This window comes from Pecten maximus, chromosome 1 (genome assembly GCF_902652985.1).
Source record: "Pecten maximus chromosome 1, xPecMax1.1, whole genome shotgun sequence".
NCBI lineage: Eukaryota > Metazoa > Mollusca > Bivalvia > Pectinida > Pectinidae > Pecten > Pecten maximus.
Window position 1 is genome coordinate 3,282,173 of NC_047015.1, and position 22,350 is coordinate 3,304,522.

The 22,350-nt window shown below is 35.5% G+C and overlaps 1 protein-coding gene across 2 annotated transcripts; it reads right to left on the reverse strand.

The window, feature by feature from the left end:
* Positions 1 to 574: 574 nt before the first annotated feature.
* On the reverse strand, positions 575 to 5,772 carry LOC117322544. Of its 2 annotated transcripts, XR_004531574.1 has the most exons (3): positions 5,633 to 5,772; positions 1,829 to 2,299; positions 575 to 671 (listed from the first exon to the last, which is right to left on the reverse strand). XR_004531574.1 is itself a non-coding variant. In XM_033877540.1 (2 exons), exons 1-2 carry the CDS (start codon positions 5,656 to 5,658, stop codon positions 1,966 to 1,968), a joined length of 360 nt encoding a protein of 119 aa, XP_033733431.1. In that variant the 5' UTR covers positions 5,659 to 5,772; the 3' UTR covers positions 1,788 to 1,965. The 2 variants fall into 2 exon arrangements, 1 of the variants encoding a protein (XP_033733431.1); XM_033877540.1 differs by lacking the exon at positions 575 to 671 and having other exon boundaries at positions 1,788 to 2,299.
* Positions 5,773 to 22,350: the final 16,578 nt, after the last annotated feature.

The following is a 22,350-nucleotide window of genomic DNA, read 5'->3' on the forward strand; positions in this document are numbered from 1 at the left end:
TTCTAATATCAATATAATATATAAGGGAGTTCTAATATCAATTAGATATATAAGGGAGTTCTAATATCAATTAGATATATAAGGGAGTTCTAATACCAGTATGATATATAAGGGAGTTCTAATATCAATTAGATATGTAAGGGAGTTCTAATATCAATATAATATATAAGGGAGTTCTAATACCAATATGATATATAAGGGAGTTCTAATATCAATATGATATATAAGGGAGTTCTAATATCAATATGATATGTAAGGGAGTTCTAATACCAATTAGATATGTAAGGAAGTTCTAATATCAACGTACATAGTTTATATATAACACGGAAACACAACCAAGAACAGAAGGAAGACGACTCATGTACTGCATGATAAATACAATGTGTAACTTTGAGAGCCATGATAAAGTTGTTAACAACAGAAACACCAAAACCTTCAGGTATGCTAAGTTATGGCGAGGACAGAGCTAAGAGAGGAGGATATTAAAATAACGCCCAATAATCAAAACACTATGTATACAACATGTACATATATTACTTACACACTGTCGTTAAGTGATAAAAGACGAAGACTGCTTGGGTTGACATTTTGTGTCAGTGTCCTTTCTACATTTCTGGCACTCAATCTCATTTTATCAAAACCGGACAGCTGTATCTTTGTCACATTTGTTCCTGTCAAATATATAATACTCTTATATATATTACCCAAACATGATACCTAGATACGTACCAAACTATAATATTACTCAGTTATGATAGCGAGATATATAATACCCAAACATGATACCGAGATACATACCCAAATATGATACTCTTATTTATTGCATTTTTGCCAGTGAGATATAGAATTTATCAAAGTAATAAAACTTATATTTTCACTGCAACGATATAAGTTTTTCGTTTTTGACCAATCAGAGCGAACCTTTGTATTCACCTCATTGAAACTTGCCGATTTTCCTAATCGAAGCGAAGATAGATAAATTGGTCATTTTTTTTGTATTTCTGAAATATCCAGACTGGTTTTTGACAAAAACTCACTTGATGTCAGCTATTCATGTACAGATAACTTCGATAACAGCAGAAAACGCTTAAATTGCGTTGATCAGTCCTTCCGCCGTCAAGTTGACGTGGAGTAACGTCACAAAGAGATGACGTCATGAATTATGTTACCGATTCCCGCACTATTAATATTTCGATGTCTCTAATTTTGTTTTTAAGTATCAAAATGCAATTAAAAGAAAATTGAATGGTTTCCTGTTTAATATAACCTTTATCTCACTCGTATGACAGAATATTTCGATATTCGCACTCGTGAAAATATCGATATTCTGCCACACTCGTGAAATATATGTCATATTAAACGGGAAGTCATTCAATATCCTCTATATATATCGCCCCCAAATATACACTACCGAGATATATATCACCCCAAATATATAATACCGAGAGTTGTATATATTTCCATTTGGTAACAGTTCAATGCTTAGACATATCATCGAAATATATATCCCCCCCCCCAAAAATAAACAATGCCGATATATATCTATCTAGCACCACTAAATATCTGTGTTAAAGAAATGGGTCAGGGTTGCTTGTGCATAGTGTTAAATACGGTCTATGCCATTCAGCTGACGGATCATGCTTCTCTGACTAGAGGGACGGTTCGGTTCCTGTCGGAGCACCCGTCAGCAATTTGCTTTCCCTGTTCTTTCACATACAATGTAAGTTACTTCGATATAAATTATATATTTCACGTACCCTTGGGTCTGTACTGTAACATAAACGCACTTCAGTTTGCCAGGGTTATGATGAAAGAATTTTTTTTTTACCATTTATAAGGTTGAAAGCTATCTGACAGAATGCGCTGTTTGGTATGGTGTGCGTTGTAGTGGGCGTGGCTAACGGATCAGCTGTACTGTCTATACCCGATGTGTGTGGTGTACTATGCTGTGACGTAATATGACTACTACTGATGACACGTTGTGTTGTTGACCTCGATCCTTTTTGTGTTGTTGACAAGACTGGTCTTTGTGATGATGACGTGCCGAGTTGATGTGTTGATGACGTCAATCCTTTTGGTGTTGTTGCATTCATAGGCCACTGTGATGTTGATGACGTCAATCCTTTTGGTGTTGTTACACTCACTGGTCCCTGTGATGATGACGTGTTTAGTTTCTGTGTTGATGACAACGTTGAGAGAAGAGTAGTAGGAGTCGATGACGTAATCGAAGCTGTTGTTGCGGAGGTGAGAATAGTTGTCCTCACATTTTGAGGCAATGCGAACGTTTCGCAGGTCTTTCCTACAACATCGACACCTATGTATGTGTCTATAATATTATGATGATCAAAACAAAATGCAAATGGTCATTGCATACAGAACATAACCATTGGATACTGAATACTTAATAGTACAATGGAATACTGATTGTAACTATGGGATACTGATTGTAACTATGGAATACTGATTGTAACTATGGGATACTGATTGTAACTATGGGATACTGATTGTAACTATGGGATACTGATTGTAACTATGGGATGATGATTGTAACTAATAAATATGGGATACTGATTGTAACTATGGGATACTGATTGTAACTATGGGATGATGATTGTAACTATGGGATGATGATTGTAACTATGGGATACTGATTGTAACTATGGGATACTGATTGTAACCATGGTATGTTAAACGCACGTGGGTTAATGTTGCTCTTACAATTGAACAGAACAAAATCATGATGTTTTTATATCAATATATATTAAATAATATAAGTAAATAAATTAAAAAAATAATAATAAGTATTGATTTTGGGCAATCGGGTGCTCAAGGACGATTATAGAGCAAGCGTTAATATCACTGGAATACTGAATGTTATAATGGAATACTGAATGTTATAATAGAATACTGAATGTAATAGTGGAATACTAAATGTTACAATGGAATACTGAATGTTATAATGGAAAACTGAATGTAATAGTGGAATACTGAATGTTATAGTGGAATACGAAATATTACAATTGAATATTGAATGTTTCAATGTAATACTGAATGTTATAATGTAATACTGAATGTTACAATGTAATACTGAATGTTAAAATGGAATACTGAATGTTATAATGGAATACTGAATGTTATAATGGAATACTGAATGTTATAATAGAATACTGAATGTAAAAGTGGAATACGAAATATTACAATTGAATATTGAATGTTATAATGTAATACTGAATGTTATAATGTAATACTGAATGTTACAATGTAATACTGAATGTTATAATGGAATACTGAATGTAACAATGGAATACAGAATGTTACAATGTAATACTGAATGTTATAATGTAATACTGAATGTTACAATGTAATACAGAATGTTACAATGTAATACTGAATGTTATAATGTAATACTGAATGTTATAATGTAATACTGAATGTTATAATGTGATACAGAATGTTATAGTGGAATACTGAATGTTATAATAGAATACTGAATGTTACAATGTAAAACTGAATGTTACAATAGAATACTGAATGTTATAATGTAATACTGAATGTTATAATGTAATACTGAATGTTATAATGTAATACTGAATGTTATAATGTAATACTGAATGTTACAATGTAATACTGAATGTTATAATGTAATACTGAATGTTACAATAGAATACTGAATGTAACAATGGAATACAGAATGTTATAATGGAATACTGAATGTTATAATGGAATACTGAATGTTATAATAGAATACTGAATGTAATAGTGGAATACGAAATATTACAATTGAATATTGAATGTTATAATGTAATACTGAATGTTATAATGTAATACAGAATGTTACAATGTAATACTGAATGTTATAATGTAATACTGAATGTTATAATGTAATACTGAATGTTATAATGTAATACTGAATGTTATAATGTAATACTGAATGTAACAATGTAATACTGAATGTTATAATGTAATACTGAATGTTACAATAGAATACTGAATGTAACAATGGAATACAGAATGTTATAATGGAATACAGAATGTTATAATGTAATACTGAATGTTATAATGTAATACTGAATGTTATAATGTAATACTGAATTTATAATGTAATACTGAATGTTATAATGGAATACTGAATGTTACAATGTAATACTGAATGTTATAATGGAATACTGAATGTTATAATATAATACTGAATGTAATAGTGGAATACGAAATATTACAATTGAATATTGAATGTTATAATGTAATACTGAATGTTACAATGTAATACTGAATGTTATAATGGAATACTGAATGTTATAATGGAATACTGAATGTTATAATAGAATACTGAATGTAATAGTGGAATACGAAATATTACAATTGAATATTGAATGTTATAATGTAATACTGAATGTTATAATGTAATACAGAATGTTACAATGTAATACTGAATGTTATAATGTAATACTGAATGTTATAATGTAATACTGAATGTTATAATGGAATACTGAATGTTATAGTGGAATACTGAATGTTATAATGTAATACTGAATGTTATAATGTAATACTGAATGTTATAATGTAAAACTGAATGTTACAATAGAATACTGAATGTAACAATGGAATACTGAATGTTATAATGGAATACTGAATGTTATAATGGAATACTGAATGTTATAATAGAATACTGAAGGTTACAATTGAATACTAAATGTTACAATTGAATACTGAATGTTGTCATGGAATACTGAATGTTATACATAGAACACTGAATGGTATAATAGAATACTGAATGTTATAAATGAAGACAGAAATTGACCATAGAAGACAGAAAATGACCATTGAAGACAGAAATTGACAATCGTATAATGGGAAAGAACGTGGAACACTAAAACAGATGCAAAAGAAAAAAACTAATAATACATAAAACGGCAAAGAATATCTACATTTTAACGAAACCATAATTGTAACTGAAAATCGATGAAAAGATGGTAAAATATAAACAAAAGTATGTAAAGAGATCATTGAACAGGGAGAATAAGAGAAGGTGCTCTGGGAAGTAAAAGTCTTCTGCTCCATCGACGACACCCGCCATACAAGCATTTGTGCAACGCTGATTATAAAATAATGAAAGTGATTCAAATATATCGGGTAGATGGCTAATGTTAATTATGCAGTGGACGATAGTTCGATAAACTAACCACTGGCTGTTACAAACAAACGATTTTACAATTCTACGTATAGAATAATAATCAATTTGATACTAAATAACTAAAAATATATGTATAGAATAATAATCAATTTGATACCAAATAACTAAAAATTGTTGTATAGAATAATAATCAATTTGATACTAAATAACTAAAAATATATGTATAGAATAATAATCAGTTTGATACTAAATAACTAAAAATTGTTGTATAGAATAATAATCAATTTGATACTAAATAACTAAAAATATATGTATAGAATAATAATCAATTTGATACCAAATAACTAAAAATTGTTGTATAGAATAATAATCAATTTGATACTAAATAACTAAAAATATATGCATAGAATAATAATCAGTTTGATACTAAATAACTAAAAATATGTATAGGGTATATGCTGAGTACCTTCATTCTATTTCTGTTATCCCTCGGAAACATACCTGTCCACCCTTTTAAACAGGTACATTGGTAGTTGTTGGTCGGCACATCTGTACAGGTAGCACCATTATGGCAGGGTTTGGTCGCGCAGGAGTTCTCTGGTGTGTTACATTGGGCCCCAACCCACCCTGTCCGAATTAGAGGAAGCATTCTTAATCTTTATTGGCAGTTATATGAATTGCCATTTTCGTTTAAGAATATTCATTTTACGTTATTTCTTTGTATACATGTCTCTATACATGTATCCACAAATGACATATACAACCACTGACCTATTAAAGCAATGGGATTAAATTGACACATGGATTTCGTATGTTTTGGCCCCAATCTTGATCAAATGAATGACATTTGATGTAACATTGCCATGGTTACCTGTGTAGTATGACTAAATAAGTCGACATCATTTCACCAAGCTTTAACAGATAAAATATTATGACAACATATAGCATATACATCCGATATGTCTGTCATAAGATGCTAGTTCATCACTTGTAAGCACGTCCCTACAGTTATCGTGACCCTGCCTTACCTGATCTCACTATACGTTCCCTCCCTTCATATTCACACAGAACTATCCTAAACCTGTATGGTCAATAAACACATTAAATGCCAAAAATCAGTTCCGTATAAAATACAAGAATTTTTTGATGCTATCAAAATGACCCCTTTGTCAATTCGATTTTAGTATTTTGTGCTATTTCTCCTACTTCATACAGATGAACGTAATACTATGTGATACCTGATAGGTAGGATTCTGGTCCATACCAGATAAACAATTGTTATACCTTGTCTGATCCATACAAGGTAAACGCTTGTAATACCCAGTACGTATGTTTCTGATCCATACAAGATAAACGTTTGTAATACCTAGTAAATACGTTTCTGATCCATACAAGATAAACGTTTGTAATGCCTAGTAAATACGTTTCTGATCCATACAAGATAAACGTTTGCAATACCTGGTAAATACGTTTCTGATCCATACAAGATAAACGTTTGTAATACCTAGTAAATACGTTTCTGATCCATACAAGATAAACGTTTGTAATACCTAGTAAATACGTTTCTGATCCATACAAGATAAACGTTTGTAATACCTGGTAAACATATCTTCTGTCCGGTGCTGCTACAGTTGTAATTTGGTAGTAGTGGTCTACAGGATATTGAACAGTCGCCATAGTAATTCTCATCACAAACAACACTGTACTGTATCGCCATTCTAAAATACCAACAGTTATTCCTATAAATTTCTTATTAATGACACAATTCAGTAGGTATTTCCCTAAGACATCAACTTTACTAATATCTTTGTCATCAATTTGATCATTTGTGTCCCAAAATCAATGACAATCATGTCTGTCCAATTTCACCCTAAAAATCGAAAGAAACTTCTACTCCTACAATTGATAGTTTTCCTCAATACAAATTTTACAATAATAGGTATCGTCAAACCTTGTCACGGTGAAGACCTATTCCGCCACACATCACAAAGTACTCACTCTGCTGCCCCTCCCCGTATGGTTGTGGCCGTGTAGTGTGGCACTCCACCGTTTTGGACTACCGGCCCTGTGATCTGGTAATCAATGGTCCCGATCAGGTCATCGCTCCCGAAAACATTGGTGGAATCTTTGTCAACTACATCTACCTTGACATTGATCCCAGTCTGTTAACATATACACAACAATCGTAGATGAATAGGAATGAGTGCGCACCACATGGTATTAGATTGGTTTAAACACGGGAAACCCCAAGAAAGCATGTAAATACGAGGGAAGAAAGCAGGTAAATACGAGGGAAGGAAACAGGTAAATACGAGGGAATGGAACAGGTAAATACGAGGGAATAGAACAGACAAATACGAGGGAATGGAACAGGTAAATACGAGGGAATGGAACAGGTAAATACGAGGGAATGGAACAGACAAATACGAGGGAATGGAACAGGTAAATAAGAGGGAATGGACGAGGGAATGAGGGGAATACACCACAATATAAGAAGTCATTATCGAGATATTTGACATAGCAGACCCTATCAGATGTATCCATATTCATTCAATACAAAGTACATACCCCCCAGTTACTGAATGTCTTTACGATGGGATTCGGCATGCTTCTGATTTGGTTTCCGAACCGGACGGTGTCCGTATTTTCACTCACTTCTGTCTTCACCTTGCCGAAATCACACCTAAACAATGCAGTCGATACTTTACAAATGTTTGTATGTAAAACAGGTACTAGGTGTGTTAAACGTACATTATAACAGGTACTGGGTGTGTTAAACGTACACTATAACAGGTACTAGGTGTGTTAAACGTACACTATACCAGGTACTAGGTGTGTTAAACGTACACTATAACAGGTACTAGGTGTTAAACGTACACTATAACAGGTACTAGGTGTGTTAAACGTACATTATACAGGTACTAGGTGTTAAACGTACACTATAACAGGTACTAGGTGTTAAACGTACACTATAACAGGTACTAGGTGTGTTAAACGTACACTATAACAGGTACTAGGTGTGTTAAACGTACACTATAACAGGTACTAGGTGTGTTAAACGTACACTATAACAGGTACTAGGTATGTTAAACGTACACTATAACAGGTACTATGTGTGTTAAACGTACACTATAACAGGTACTAGGTGTGTTAAACGTACACTATAACAGGTACTAGGTGTGTTAAACGTACACTATAACAGGTACTAGGTGTTAAACGTACACTATAACAGGTACTAGGTGTGTTAAACGTACATTATACAGGTACTAGGTGTTAAACGTACACTATAACAGGTACTAGGTGTTAAACGTACACTATAACAGGTACCAGGTGTGTTAAACGTACACTATAACAGGTACTAGGTGTGTTAAACGTACACTATAACAGGTAGTAGGTGTGTTAAACGTACACTATAACAGGTAGTAGGTGTGTTAAACGTACACTATAACAGGTACTAGGTGTGTTAAACATACACTATAACAGGTACTAGGTGTGTTAAACGTACACTATAACAGGTACTAGGTGTGTTAAACGTACACTATAACAGGTACTAGGTGTGTTAAACGTACACTATAACAGGTACTAGGTGTGTTATACGTACACTATAACAGGTACTAGGTGTTAAACGTACATTATAACAGGTACTAAGTGTGTTAAACGTACACTATAACAGGTACTAGGTGTGTTAAACGTACACTATAACAAGTACTGGGTGTGTTAAACGTACACTATAACAGGTACTAGGTGTGTTAAACGTACACTATAACAGGTACTAGGTGTGTTAAACGTACACTATAACAGGTACTAGGTGTGTTAAACGTACACTATAACAGGTACTAGGTGTGTTAAACGTACACTATAACAGGTACTAGGTGTGTTAAACGTACACTATACAGGTACTAGGTGTGTTAAACGTACACTATAACAGGTACTAGGTGTGTTAAACGTACACTATAACAGGTACTAGGTTTGTTAAACGTACACTATAACAGGTACTAGGTGTGTTAAACGTACACTATAACAGGTAGTAGGTGGGTTAAACGTACACTATAACAGGTACTAGGCGTGTTAAACGTACACTATAACAGGTACTAGGTGTGTTAAACGTACACTATAACAGGTAGTAGGTGGGTTAAACGTACACTATAACAGGTACTAGGTGTGTTAAACGTACACTATAACAGGTACTAGGTGTGTTAAACGTATACTATAACAGGTACTAGGTGTGTTAAACGTACACTATAACAGGTACTAGGTGTGTTAAACGTACACTATAACAGGTACTAGGTGTTAAACGTACACTATAACAGGTACTAGGTGTGTTAAACGTACACTATAACAGGTACTAGGTGTGTTAAACGTACACTATAACAGGTACTAGGTGTGTTAAACGTACACTATAACAGGTACTAGGTGTTAAACGTACACTATACAGGTACTAGGTGTGTTAAACGTACACTATAACAGGTAGGTGTGTTAAACGTACACTATAACAGGTACTAGGTGTTAAACGTACACTATAACAGGTACTAGGTGTGTTAAACGTACACTATAACAGGTACTAGATGTGTTAAACGTACACTATAACAGGTACTAGGTGTTAAACGTACACTATAACAGGTACTAGGTGTGTTAAACGTACACTATAACAGGTACTAGGTGTGTTAAACGTACACTATAACAGGTACTAGGTGTTAAACGTACACTATACAGGTACTAGGTGTGTTAAACGTACACTATAACAGGTAGTAGGTGTGTTAAACGTACACTATAACAGGTACTAGGTGTTAAACGTACACTATAACAGGTACTAGGTGTGTTAAACGTACACTATAACAGGTACTAGATGTGTTAAACGTACACTATAACAGGTACTAGGTGTTAAACGTACACTATAACAGGTACTAGGTGTGTTAAACGTACACTATAACAGGTACTAGGTGTGTTAAACGTACACTATAACAGGTACTAGGTGTTAAACGTACACTATAACAGGTACTAGGTGTGTTAAACGTACACTATAACAGGTACTAGGTGTGGTAAACGTACACTATAACAGGTGCTGGGTGTGTTAAACATACACTATAACAGGTACTGGGTGTGTTAAACGTACACTATAACAGGTACTAGGTGTGTTAAACGTACACTATAACAGGTACTGGGTGTGTTAAACGTACACTATAACAGGTACTAGGTGTGTTAAACGTACACTATACAGGTACTAGGTGTGTTAAACGTACACTATAACAGGTACTAGGTGTGTTAAACGTACACTATAACAGGTACTAGGTGTGTTAAACGTACACTATAACAGGTAGTAGGTGTGTTAAACGTACACTATAACAGGTACTAGGCGTGTTAAACGTACACTATAACAGGTACTAGGTGTGTTAAACGTACACTATAACAGGTAGTAGGTGGGTTAAACGTACACTATAACAGGTACTAGGTGTGTTAAACGTACACTATAACAGGTACTAGGTGTGTTAAACGTATACTATAACAGGTACTAGGTGTGTTAAACGTACACTATAACAGGTACTAGGTGTGTTAAACGTACACTATAACAGGTACTAGGTGTTAAACGTACACTATAACAAGTACTAGGTGTGTTAAACGTACACTATAACAGGTAGTAGGTGGGTTAAACGTACACTATAACAGGTACTAGGTGTGTTAAACGTACACTATAACAGGTACTAGGTGTGTTAAACGTATACTATAACAGGTACTAGGTGTGTTAAACGTACACTATAACAGGTACTAGGTGTGTTAAACGTACACTATAACAGGTACTAGGTGTTAAACGTACACTATAACAAGTACTAGGTGTGTTAAACGTACACTATAACAGGTACTAGGTGTGTTAAACGTACACTATAACAGGTACTAGGTGTGTTAAACGTACACTATAACAGGTACTAGGTGTTAAACGTACACTATACAGGTACTAGGTGTGTTAAACGTACACTATAACAAGTACTAGGTGTGTTAAACGTACATTATAACAGGTACTAGGTGTGTTAAACGTACACTATAACAGGTACTAGGTGTGTTAAACGTACACTATAACAGGTACTAGGTGTGTTAAACGTACACTATAACAGGTACTAGGTGAGTTAAACGTACACTATGACAGGTACTAGGTTTTAAACGTACACTATAACAGGTACTAGGTGTGTTAAACGTACACTATAACAGGTACTAGGTGTGTTAAACGTACACTATAACAGGTACTAGGTGTGTTAAACGTACACTATAACAGGTACTAGGTGTGTTAAACGTACACTATAACAGGTACTAGGTGTGTTAAACGTACACTATAACAGGTACTAGGTGTGTTAAACGTACACTATAACAGGTACTAGGTGTGTTAAACGTACACTATAACAGGTACTAGGTGTTAAACGTACACTATACAGGTACTAGGTGTGTTAAACGTACACTATAACAAGTACTAGGTGTGTTAAACGTACACTATAACAGGTACTAGGTGTGTTAAACGTACACTATAACAGGTACTAGGTGTTAAACGTACACTATACAGGTACTAGGTGTGTTAAACGTACACTATAACAAGTACTAGGTGTGTTAAACGTACATTATAACAGGTACTAGGTGTGTTAAACGTACACTATAACAGGTACTAGGTGTGTTAAACGTACACTATAACAGGTACTAGGTGTGTTAAACGTACACTATAACAGGTACTAGGTGAGTTAAACGTACACTATGACAGGTACTAGGTTTTAAACGTACACTATAACAGGTACTAGGTGTGTTAAACGTACACTATAACAGGTACTAGGTGTGTTAAACGTACACTATAACAGGTACTAGGTGTGTTAAACGTACACTATAACAGGTACTAGGTGTGTTAAACGTACACTATAACAGGTACTAGGTGTGTTAAACGTACACTATAACAGGTACTGGGTGTGTTAAACGTACACTATAACAGGTACTAGGTGTGTTAAACGTACACTATAACAGGTAGTAGGTGTGTTAAACGTACACTATAACAGGTACTAGGTGTTAAACGTACACTATAACAGGTACTAGGTGTGTTAAACGTACACTATAACAGGTACTAGGTGTGTTAAACGTACACTATAACAGGTACTAGGTGTGTTAAACGTACACTATAACAGGTACTAGGTGTGTTAAACGTACACTATAACAGGTACTGGGTGTGTTAAACGTACACTATAACAGGTACTAGGTGTGTTAAACGTACACTATAACAGGTAGTAGGTGTGTTAAACGTACACTATAACAGGTACTAGGTGTTAAACGTACACTATAACAGGTACTAGGTGTGTTAAACGTACACTATAACAGGTACTAGGTGTGTTAAACGTACACTATAACAGGTACTAGATGTGTTAAACGTACACTATAACAGGTACTAGGTGTTAAACGTACACTATAACAGGTACTAGGTGTGTTAAACGTACACTATAACAGGTACTAGGTGTGTTAAACGTACACTATAACAGGTACTAGGTGTTAAACGTACACTATAACAGGTACTAGGTGTGTTAAACGTACACTATAACAGGTACTAGGTGTGGTAAACGTACACTATAACAGGTGCTGGGTGTGTTAAACATACACTATAACAGGTACTGGGTGTGTTAAACGTACACTATAACAGGTACTAGGTGTGATAAACGTATACTATAACAGGTACTAGGTGTGTTAAACGTACACTATAACAGGTACTAGGTGTGTTAAACGTATACTATAACAGGTACTAGGTGTGTTAAACGTACACTATAACAGGTACTAGGTGTGTTAAACGTACACTATAACAAGTACTAGGTGTGTTAAACGTACACTATAACAGGTACTAGGTGTGTTAAACGTACACTATAACAGGTACTAGGTGTGTTAAACGTACACTATAACAAGTACTAGGTGTGTTAAACGTACACTATAACAGGTAGTAGGTGTGTTAAACGTACACTATAACAGGTACTAGGCGTGTTAAACGTACACTATAACAGGTACTAGGTGTGTTAAACGTACACTATAACAGGTAGTAGGTGGGTTAAACGTACACTATAACAGGTACTAGGTGTGTTAAACGTACACTATAACAGGTACTAGGTGTGTTAAACGTATACTATAACAGGTACTAGGTGTGTTAAACGTACACTATAACAGGTACTAGGTGTGTTAAACGTACACTATAACAGGTACTAGGTGTTAAACGTACACTATAACAAGTACTAGGTGTGTTAAACGTACACTATAACAGGTAGTAGGTGGGTTAAACGTACACTATAACAGGTACTAGGTGTGTTAAACGTACACTATAACAGGTACTAGGTGTGTTAAACGTATACTATAACAGGTACTAGGTGTGTTAAACGTACACTATAACAGGTACTAGGTGTGTTAAACGTACACTATAACAGGTACTAGGTGTTAAACGTACACTATAACAAGTACTAGGTGTGTTAAACGTACACTATAACAGGTACTAGGTGTGTTAAACGTACACTATAACAGGTACTAGGTGTGTTAAACGTACACTATAACAGGTACTAGGTGTTAAACGTACACTATACAGGTACTAGGTGTGTTAAACGTACACTATAACAAGTACTAGGTGTGTTAAACGTACATTATAACAGGTACTAGGTGTGTTAAACGTACACTATAACAGGTACTAGGTGTGTTAAACGTACACTATAACAGGTACTAGGTGTGTTAAACGTACACTATAACAGGTACTAGGTGAGTTAAACGTACACTATGACAGGTACTAGGTTTTAAACGTACACTATAACAGGTACTAGGTGTGTTAAACGTACACTATAACAGGTACTAGGTGTGTTAAACGTACACTATAACAGGTACTAGGTGTGTTAAACGTACACTATAACAGGTACTAGGTGTGTTAAACGTACACTATAACAGGTACTAGGTGTGTTAAACGTACACTATAACAGGTACTAGGTGTGTTAAACGTACACTATAACAGGTACTAGGTGTGTTAAACGTACACTATAACAGGTACTAGGTGTTAAACGTACACTATACAGGTACTAGGTGTGTTAAACGTACACTATAACAAGTACTAGGTGTGTTAAACGTACACTATAACAGGTACTAGGTGTGTTAAACGTACACTATAACAGGTACTAGGTGTTAAACGTACACTATACAGGTACTAGGTGTGTTAAACGTACACTATAACAAGTACTAGGTGTGTTAAACGTACATTATAACAGGTACTAGGTGTGTTAAACGTACACTATAACAGGTACTAGGTGTGTTAAACGTACACTATAACAGGTACTAGGTGTGTTAAACGTACACTATAACAGGTACTAGGTGAGTTAAACGTACACTATGACAGGTACTAGGTTTTAAACGTACACTATAACAGGTACTAGGTGTGTTAAACGTACACTATAACAGGTACTAGGTGTGTTAAACGTACACTATAACAGGTACTAGGTGTGTTAAACGTACACTATAACAGGTACTAGGTGTGTTAAACGTACACTATAACAGGTACTAGGTGTGTTAAACGTACACTATAACAGGTACTGGGTGTGTTAAACGTACACTATAACAGGTACTAGGTGTGTTAAACGTACACTATAACAGGTAGTAGGTGTGTTAAACGTACACTATAACAGGTACTAGGTGTTAAACGTACACTATAACAGGTACTAGGTGTGTTAAACGTACACTATAACAGGTACTAGGTGTGTTAAACGTACACTATAACAGGTACTAGGTGTGTTAAACGTACACTATAACAGGTACTAGGTGTGTTAAACGTACACTATAACAGGTACTGGGTGTGTTAAACGTACACTATAACAGGTACTAGGTGTGTTAAACGTACACTATAACAGGTAGTAGGTGTGTTAAACGTACACTATAACAGGTACTAGGTGTTAAACGTACACTATAACAGGTACTAGGTGTGTTAAACGTACACTATAACAGGTACTAGGTGTGTTAAACGTACACTATAACAGGTACTAGATGTGTTAAACGTACACTATAACAGGTACTAGGTGTTAAACGTACACTATAACAGGTACTAGGTGTGTTAAACGTACACTATAACAGGTACTAGGTGTGTTAAACGTACACTATAACAGGTACTAGGTGTTAAACGTACACTATAACAGGTACTAGGTGTGTTAAACGTACACTATAACAGGTACTAGGTGTGGTAAACGTACACTATAACAGGTGCTGGGTGTGTTAAACATACACTATAACAGGTACTGGGTGTGTTAAACGTACACTATAACAGGTACTAGGTGTGATAAACGTATACTATAACAGGTACTAGGTGTGTTAAACGTACACTATAACAGGTACTAGGTGTGTTAAACGTATACTATAACAGGTACTAGGTGTGTTAAACGTACACTATAACAGGTACTAGGTGTGTTAAACGTACACTATAACAAGTACTAGGTGTGTTAAACGTACACTATAACAGGTACTAGGTGTGTTAAACGTACACTATAACAGGTACTAGGTGTGTTAAACGTACACTATAACAAGTACTAGGTGTGTTAAACGTACACTATAACAGGTACTAGGTGTGTTAAACGTACACTATAACAGGTACTAGGTGTGTTAAACGTACACTATAACAGGTACTAGGTGTGTTAAACGTACACTATAACAAGTACTAGGTGTGTTAAACGTACATTATAACAGGTACTAGGTGTGTTAAACGTACACTATAACAGGTACTAGGTGTGTTAAACGTACACTATAACAGGTACTAGGTGTGTTAAACGTACACTATAACAGGTACTAGGTGAGTTAAACGTACACTATGACAGGTACTAGGTTTTAAACGTACACTATAACAGGTACTAGGTGTGTTAAACGTACACTATAACAGGTACTAGGTGTGTTAAACGTACACTATAACAGGTACTAGGTGTGTTAAACGTACACTATAACAGGTAGTAGGTGTGTTAAACGTACACTATAACAGGTACTAGGTGTGTTAAACGTACACTATAACAGGTACTAGGTGTGTTAAACGTACACTATAACAGGTACTAGGTGTGTTAAACGTACACTATAACAGGTACTGGGTGTGTTAAACGTACACTATAACAGGTACTAGGTGTGTTAAACGTACACTATAACAGGTAGTAGGTGTGTTAAACGTACACTATAACAGGTACTAGGTGTTAAACGTACACTATAACAGGTACTAGGTGTGTTAAACGTACACTATAACAGGTACTAGGTGTGTTAAACGTACACTATAACAGGTACTAGGTGTTAAACGTACACTATAACAGGTACTAGGTGTGTTAAACGTACACTATAACAGGTACTAGGTGTGTTATACGTACACTATAACAGGTACTAGGTGTTAAACGTACACTATAACAGGTACTAGGTGTGTTAAACGTACAATATAACAGGTACTAGGTGTGTTAAACGTACACTATAACAGGTACTAGGTGTTAAACGTACATTATAACAGGTACTAGGTATGTTAAACGTACATTATAACAGGTACTAGGTGTTAAACGTACATTATAACAGGTACTAGGTATGTTAAACGTACATTATAACAGGTACTAGGTGTTAAACGTACATTATAACAGGTACTAGGTATGTTAAACGTACACTATAACAGGTACTAGGTGTGTTAAACGTACACTATAACAGGTACTAGGTGTGTTAAACGTACACTATAACAGGTACTGGGTATGTTAAACGTACATTATAACAGGTACTAGGTATGTTAAACGTACACTATAACAGGTACTAGGTGTTAAACGTACATTATAACAGGTACTAGGTGTGTTAAACGTACACTATAACAGGTACTAGGTGTGTTAAACGTACACTATAACAGGTACTAGGTGTGTTAAACGTACACTATAACAGGTACTAGGTGTGTTAAACGTACACTATAACAGGTACTAGGTGTGTTAAACGTACACTATAACAGGTAGTAGGTGTGTTAAACGTACACTATAACAGGTACTAGGTGTTAAACGTACACTATAACAGGTACTAGGTGTGTTAAACGTACACTATAACAGGTAGTAGGTGGGTTAAACGTACACTATAACAGGTACTGGGTGTGTTAAACGTACACTATAACAGGTACTAGGTGTGTTAAACGTACACTATAACAGGTACTTGGTGTGTTAAACGTACACTATAACAGGTAGTAGGTGTGTTAAACGTACACTATAACAGGTACTAGGTGTTAAACGTACACTATAACAAGTACTAGGTGTGTTAAACGTACACTATAACAGGTACTAGGTGTGTTAAACGTACACTATAACAGGTACTAGGTGTGTTAAACGTACACTATAACAGGTACTAGGTGTGTTAAACGTACACTATAACAGGTACTAGGTGTGTTAAACGTACACTATAACAGGTACTATGTGTGTTAAACGTACACTATAACAGGTACTAGGTGTGTTAAACGTACACTATAACAGGTACTAGGTGTGTTAAACGTACACTATAACAGGTAGTAGGTCGGTTAAACGTACACTTTAACAGGTACAAGGTGTGTTAAACGTACATTATAACAGGTACTGGGTGTGTTAAACGTACACTATAACAGGTACTGGGTGTGTTAAACGTACACTATAACAGGTACTGGGTGTGTTAAACGTACACTATAACAGGTACTAGGTGTGTTAAACGTGCACTATAACAGGTACTAGGTGTTAAACGTACACTATACAGGTACTAGTTGTGTTAAACGTACACTATAACAGGTACTGGGTGTGTTAAACGTACACTATAACAGGTACTAGGTGTGTTAAACATACACTATAACACTTTGCTTTAACAGCATGTTGTATGTTAAAGACATGTCGGATAGTGTTGTAACTGTTGTTAAGGACATGTCGGGTATTGTTTTAACTGTTGATAAAGACATGTTGGGTATTGTTGTAACTGCTGTTAAAGACATGTCGGGTATTGTTGTAACTGTTGATAAAGACATGTCGGGTATTGTTGTAACTGTTGATAAAGACATGTCGGGTATTGTTGTAACTGTTAATAAAGACATGTCGGGTATTGTTGTAACTGTTGATAAAGACATGTCGGGTGTTGTTGTAACTGTTGTTAAAGACATGTTGGGTATTGTTGTGTCTATTGATAAAGACATGTAGGGTGTTGTTGTTACAATTGTTAAAGACATGTCGGGTGTTGTTGTAACTATTGTTAAAGACATGTCGGATGTTATTGTAACTGTTAATAAAGACATGTCGGGTATTGTTGTAACTGTTGATAAAGACATGTCGGGTGTTGTTGTAACTGTTGTTAAAGACATGTCGGGTGTTGTAACTGTTGATAAAGACATGTAAGGTATTGTTGTGTCTATTGATAAAGACATGTCGGGTGTTGTAACTGTTGTTAAAGACATGTCGGGTGTTGTTGTAACTGTTGTTAAAGACATGTCGGGTGTTGTAACTGTTGATAAAGACATGTCAGGTATTGTTGTGTCTATTGATAAAGACATGTCGGGTGTTGTTGTAACTGTTGTTAAAGACATGTCGGGTGTTGTTGTAACTATTGTTAATGACATGTCGGGTGTTGTAACTGTTGTTAAAGACATGTCGGGTGTTGTTGTAACTATTGTTAAAGACATGTCGGGTGTTTTAACTGTTGTTAAAGACATGTCGGGTGTTGTTGTAACTGTTGTTAAGGACATGTCGGGTATTGTTTTAACTGTTGATAAAGACATGTCGGGTATTGTTGTAACTGCTGTTAAAGACATGTCGGGTATTGTTGTAACTGTTGATAAAGACATGTCGGGTATTGTTGTAACTGTTGATAAAGACATGTCGGGTATTGTTGTAACTGTTAATAAAGACATGTCGGGTATTGTTGTAACTGTTGATAAAGACATGTCGGGTGTTGTTGTAACTGTTGTTAAAGACATGTTGGGTATTGTTGTGTCTATTGATAAAGACATGTAGGGTGTTGTTGTTACTATTGTTAAAGACATGTCGGGTGTTGTTGTAACTATTGTTAAAGACATGTCGGATGTTATTGTAACTGTTAATAAAGACATGTCGGGTATTGTTGTAACTGTTGTTAAAGACATGTCGGATGTTGTAACTATTGTTAAAGACATTTCGGGTGTTGTTGTAACTATTGTTAAAGACATGTCGGGTGTTGTTGTAGCTGTTGTTAAAGACATGTCGGATGTTGTAACTGTTGTTAAAGACATGTCGGGTGTTGTTGTAACTGTTGTTAAAGACATGTCGGGTGTTGTTGTAGCTGTTGTTAAAGACATGTCGGGTGTTGTAACTGTTGTTAAAGACATGTCGGGTATTGTTGTAACTGTTGTTAAAGACATGTCGGATGTTGTAACTATTGTTAAAGACATGTCGGGTGTTGTTGTAACTATTGTTAAAGACATGTCGGGTGTTGTAACTGTTGTTAAAGACTTGTCGGGTGTTGTTGTAACTGTTGTTAAAGACATGTCGGGTGTTGTTGTAGCTGTTGTTAAAGACATGTCGGGTGTTGTTGTAACTGTTGTTAAAGACATGTCGGGTATTGTTGTAACTGTTGTTAAAGACATGTCGGGTGTTGTTGTAACTGTTGTTAAAGACATGTCGGGTGTTGTAACTGTTGATAAAGACATGTCAGGTGTTGTTGTAACTGTTGTTAAAGACATGTCGGGTGTTGTTGTAACTATTGTTAATGACATGTCGGGTGTTGTAACTGTTGTTAAAGACATGTCGGGTGTTGTTGTAACTGTTGATAAAGACATGTCGGATGTTGTTGTAACTATTGTTAAAGACATGTCGGGTGTTGTAACTGTTGTTAAAGACATGTCGGGTGTTGTTGTAACTATTGTTAAAGACATGTCGGGTGTTTTAACTGTTGTTAAAGACATGTCGGGTGTTGTTGTAACTGTTGTTAAAGACATGTCGGGTGTTTTAACTGTTGTTAAAGACATGTCGGGTGTTTTAACTGTTGTTAAAGACATGTCGGGTGTTGTTGTAACTATTGTTAAAGACATGTCGGGTGTTTTAACTGTTGTTAAAGACATGTCGGGTGTTGTTGTAACTGTTGTTATAGACATGTCGGGTGTTGTAACTATTGTTAAAGACATGTCGGGTGTTGTAACTGTTGTTAAAGACATGTCGGGTGTTGTTGTAACTGTTGATAAAGACATGTCGGATGTTGTTGTAACTATTGTTAAAGACATGTCGGGTGTTGTAACTGTTGTTAAAGACATGTCGGGTGTTGTTGTAACTGTTGTTAAAGACATGTCGGGTGTTGTTGTAACTGTTGATAAAGACATGTCGGGTGTTGTAACTGTTGTTAAAGACATGTCGGGTGTTGTAACTATTGTTAAAGACATGTCAGGTATTGTTGTGTCTATTGATAAAGACATGTCGGGTGTTGTAACTGTTGATAAAGACATGTCGGGTGTTGTAACTGTTGATAAAGACATGTCGGGTGTTGTAACTGTTGATAAAGACATGTCGGGTGTTGTTGTAACTGTTGATAAAGACATGTCGGGTGTTGTTGTAACTGTTGTTAAAGACATGTCGGGTGTTGTAACTGTTGTTAAAGACATGTCGGGTGTTGTAACTGTTGTTAAAGACATGTCGGGTGTTGTTGTAACTGTAGTTAAAGACATGTCGGGTGTTGTAACTATTGTTAAAGACATGTCTGGTGTTGTAACTATTGTTAAAGACATGTCGGGTATTGTTGTAACTGTTGTTAAAGACATGTCGGGTGTTGTAACTATTGATAAAGACATGTCGGGTGTTGTTGTAACTTTTGTTAAAGACATGTCGGGTGTTGTTGTAACTGTTGATAAAGACATGTCGGGTGTTGTTGTAACTGTTGTTAAAGACATGTCGGGTGTTGTAACTATTGTTAAAGACATGTCGGGTGTTGTAACTGTTGTTAAAGACATGTCGGGTGTTGTTGTAACTGTTGTTAAAGACATGGCGGGTATTGTTGTAACTGTAGTTAAAGACATGTCGGGTGTTGTAACTGTTGTTAAAGACATGTCGGGTGTTGTAACTATTGTTAAAGACATGTCGGGTGTTGTTGTAACTGTTGTTAAAGACATGTCGGGTGTTGTTGTAACTGTTGATAAAGACATGTCGGGTGTTGTTGTAACTGTTGTTAAAGACATGTCGGGTGTTGTAACTGTTGTTAAAGACATGTCGGGTGTTGTAACTGTTGTTAAAGACATGTCGGGTGTTGTTGTAACTGTAGTTAAAGACATGTCGGGTGTTGTAACTGTTGTTAAAGACATGTCGGGTGTTGTAACTGTTGTTAAAGACATGTCGGGTGTTGTAACTGTAGTTAAAGACATGTCGGGTATTGTTGTAACTGTTGTTAAAGACATGTCGGGTGTTGTTGTAACTGTTGTTAAAGACATGTCGGGTGTTGTAACTGTTGTTAAAGACCTGTCGGGTGTTGTAACTATTGTTAAAGACATGTCGGGTGTTGTAACTGTTATTAAAGACATGTCGGGTGTTGTAACTGTTGATAAAGACATGTCGGGTGTTGTAACTGTTGTTAAAGACATGTCGGATGTTGTAACTGTTGTTAAAGACATGTCGGGTGTTGTTGTAACTATTGATAAAGACATGTCGGGTGTTGTTGTAACTATTGTTAATGACATGTCGGGTGTTGTAGCTGTTGTTAAAGACATGTCGGGTGTTGTTGTAACTGTTGATAAAGACATGTCGGGTGTTGTTGTAACTGTTGTTAAAGACATGTCGGGTGTTGTAACTGTTGTTAAAGACATGTCGGGTGTTGTTGTAACTGTTGTTAAAGACATGGCGGGTATTGTTGTAACTGTAGTTAAAGACATGTCGGGTGTTGTAACTGTTGTTAAAGACCTGTCGGGTGTTGTAACTGTTGTTAAAGACATGTCGGGTGTTGTTGTAACTGTTGTTAAAGACATGTCGGGTGTTGTAACTGTTGTTAAAGACATGTCGGGTGTTGTAACTGTTGTTAAAGACATGTCGGGTGTTGTAACTGTTGATAAAGACATGTCGGATGTTGTAACTGTTGATAAAGACATGTCGGATGTTGTAACTGTTGTTAAAGACATGTCGGGTGTTGTTGTAACTGTAGTTAAAGACATGTCGGGTGTTGTTGTAACTGTTGATAAAGACATGTCGGGTGTTGTAACTGTTGTTAAAGACATGTCGGATAGTGTTGTAACTATTGTTAAAGACATGTCG

Bases quoted from the DNA above. Each gene is read 5' to 3' on its own strand.
- LOC117322544 (XM_033877540.1), bottom strand. From the start codon at position 5,658: ATGTACCTGTTTAAAAGGGTGGACAG. The intron at 2,300-5,632 runs GTATGTTTCCGA...TCGATGTTGTAG, and splicing joins CTGTTTAAAAGGGTGGACAG to GAAAGACCTGCGAAACGTTC.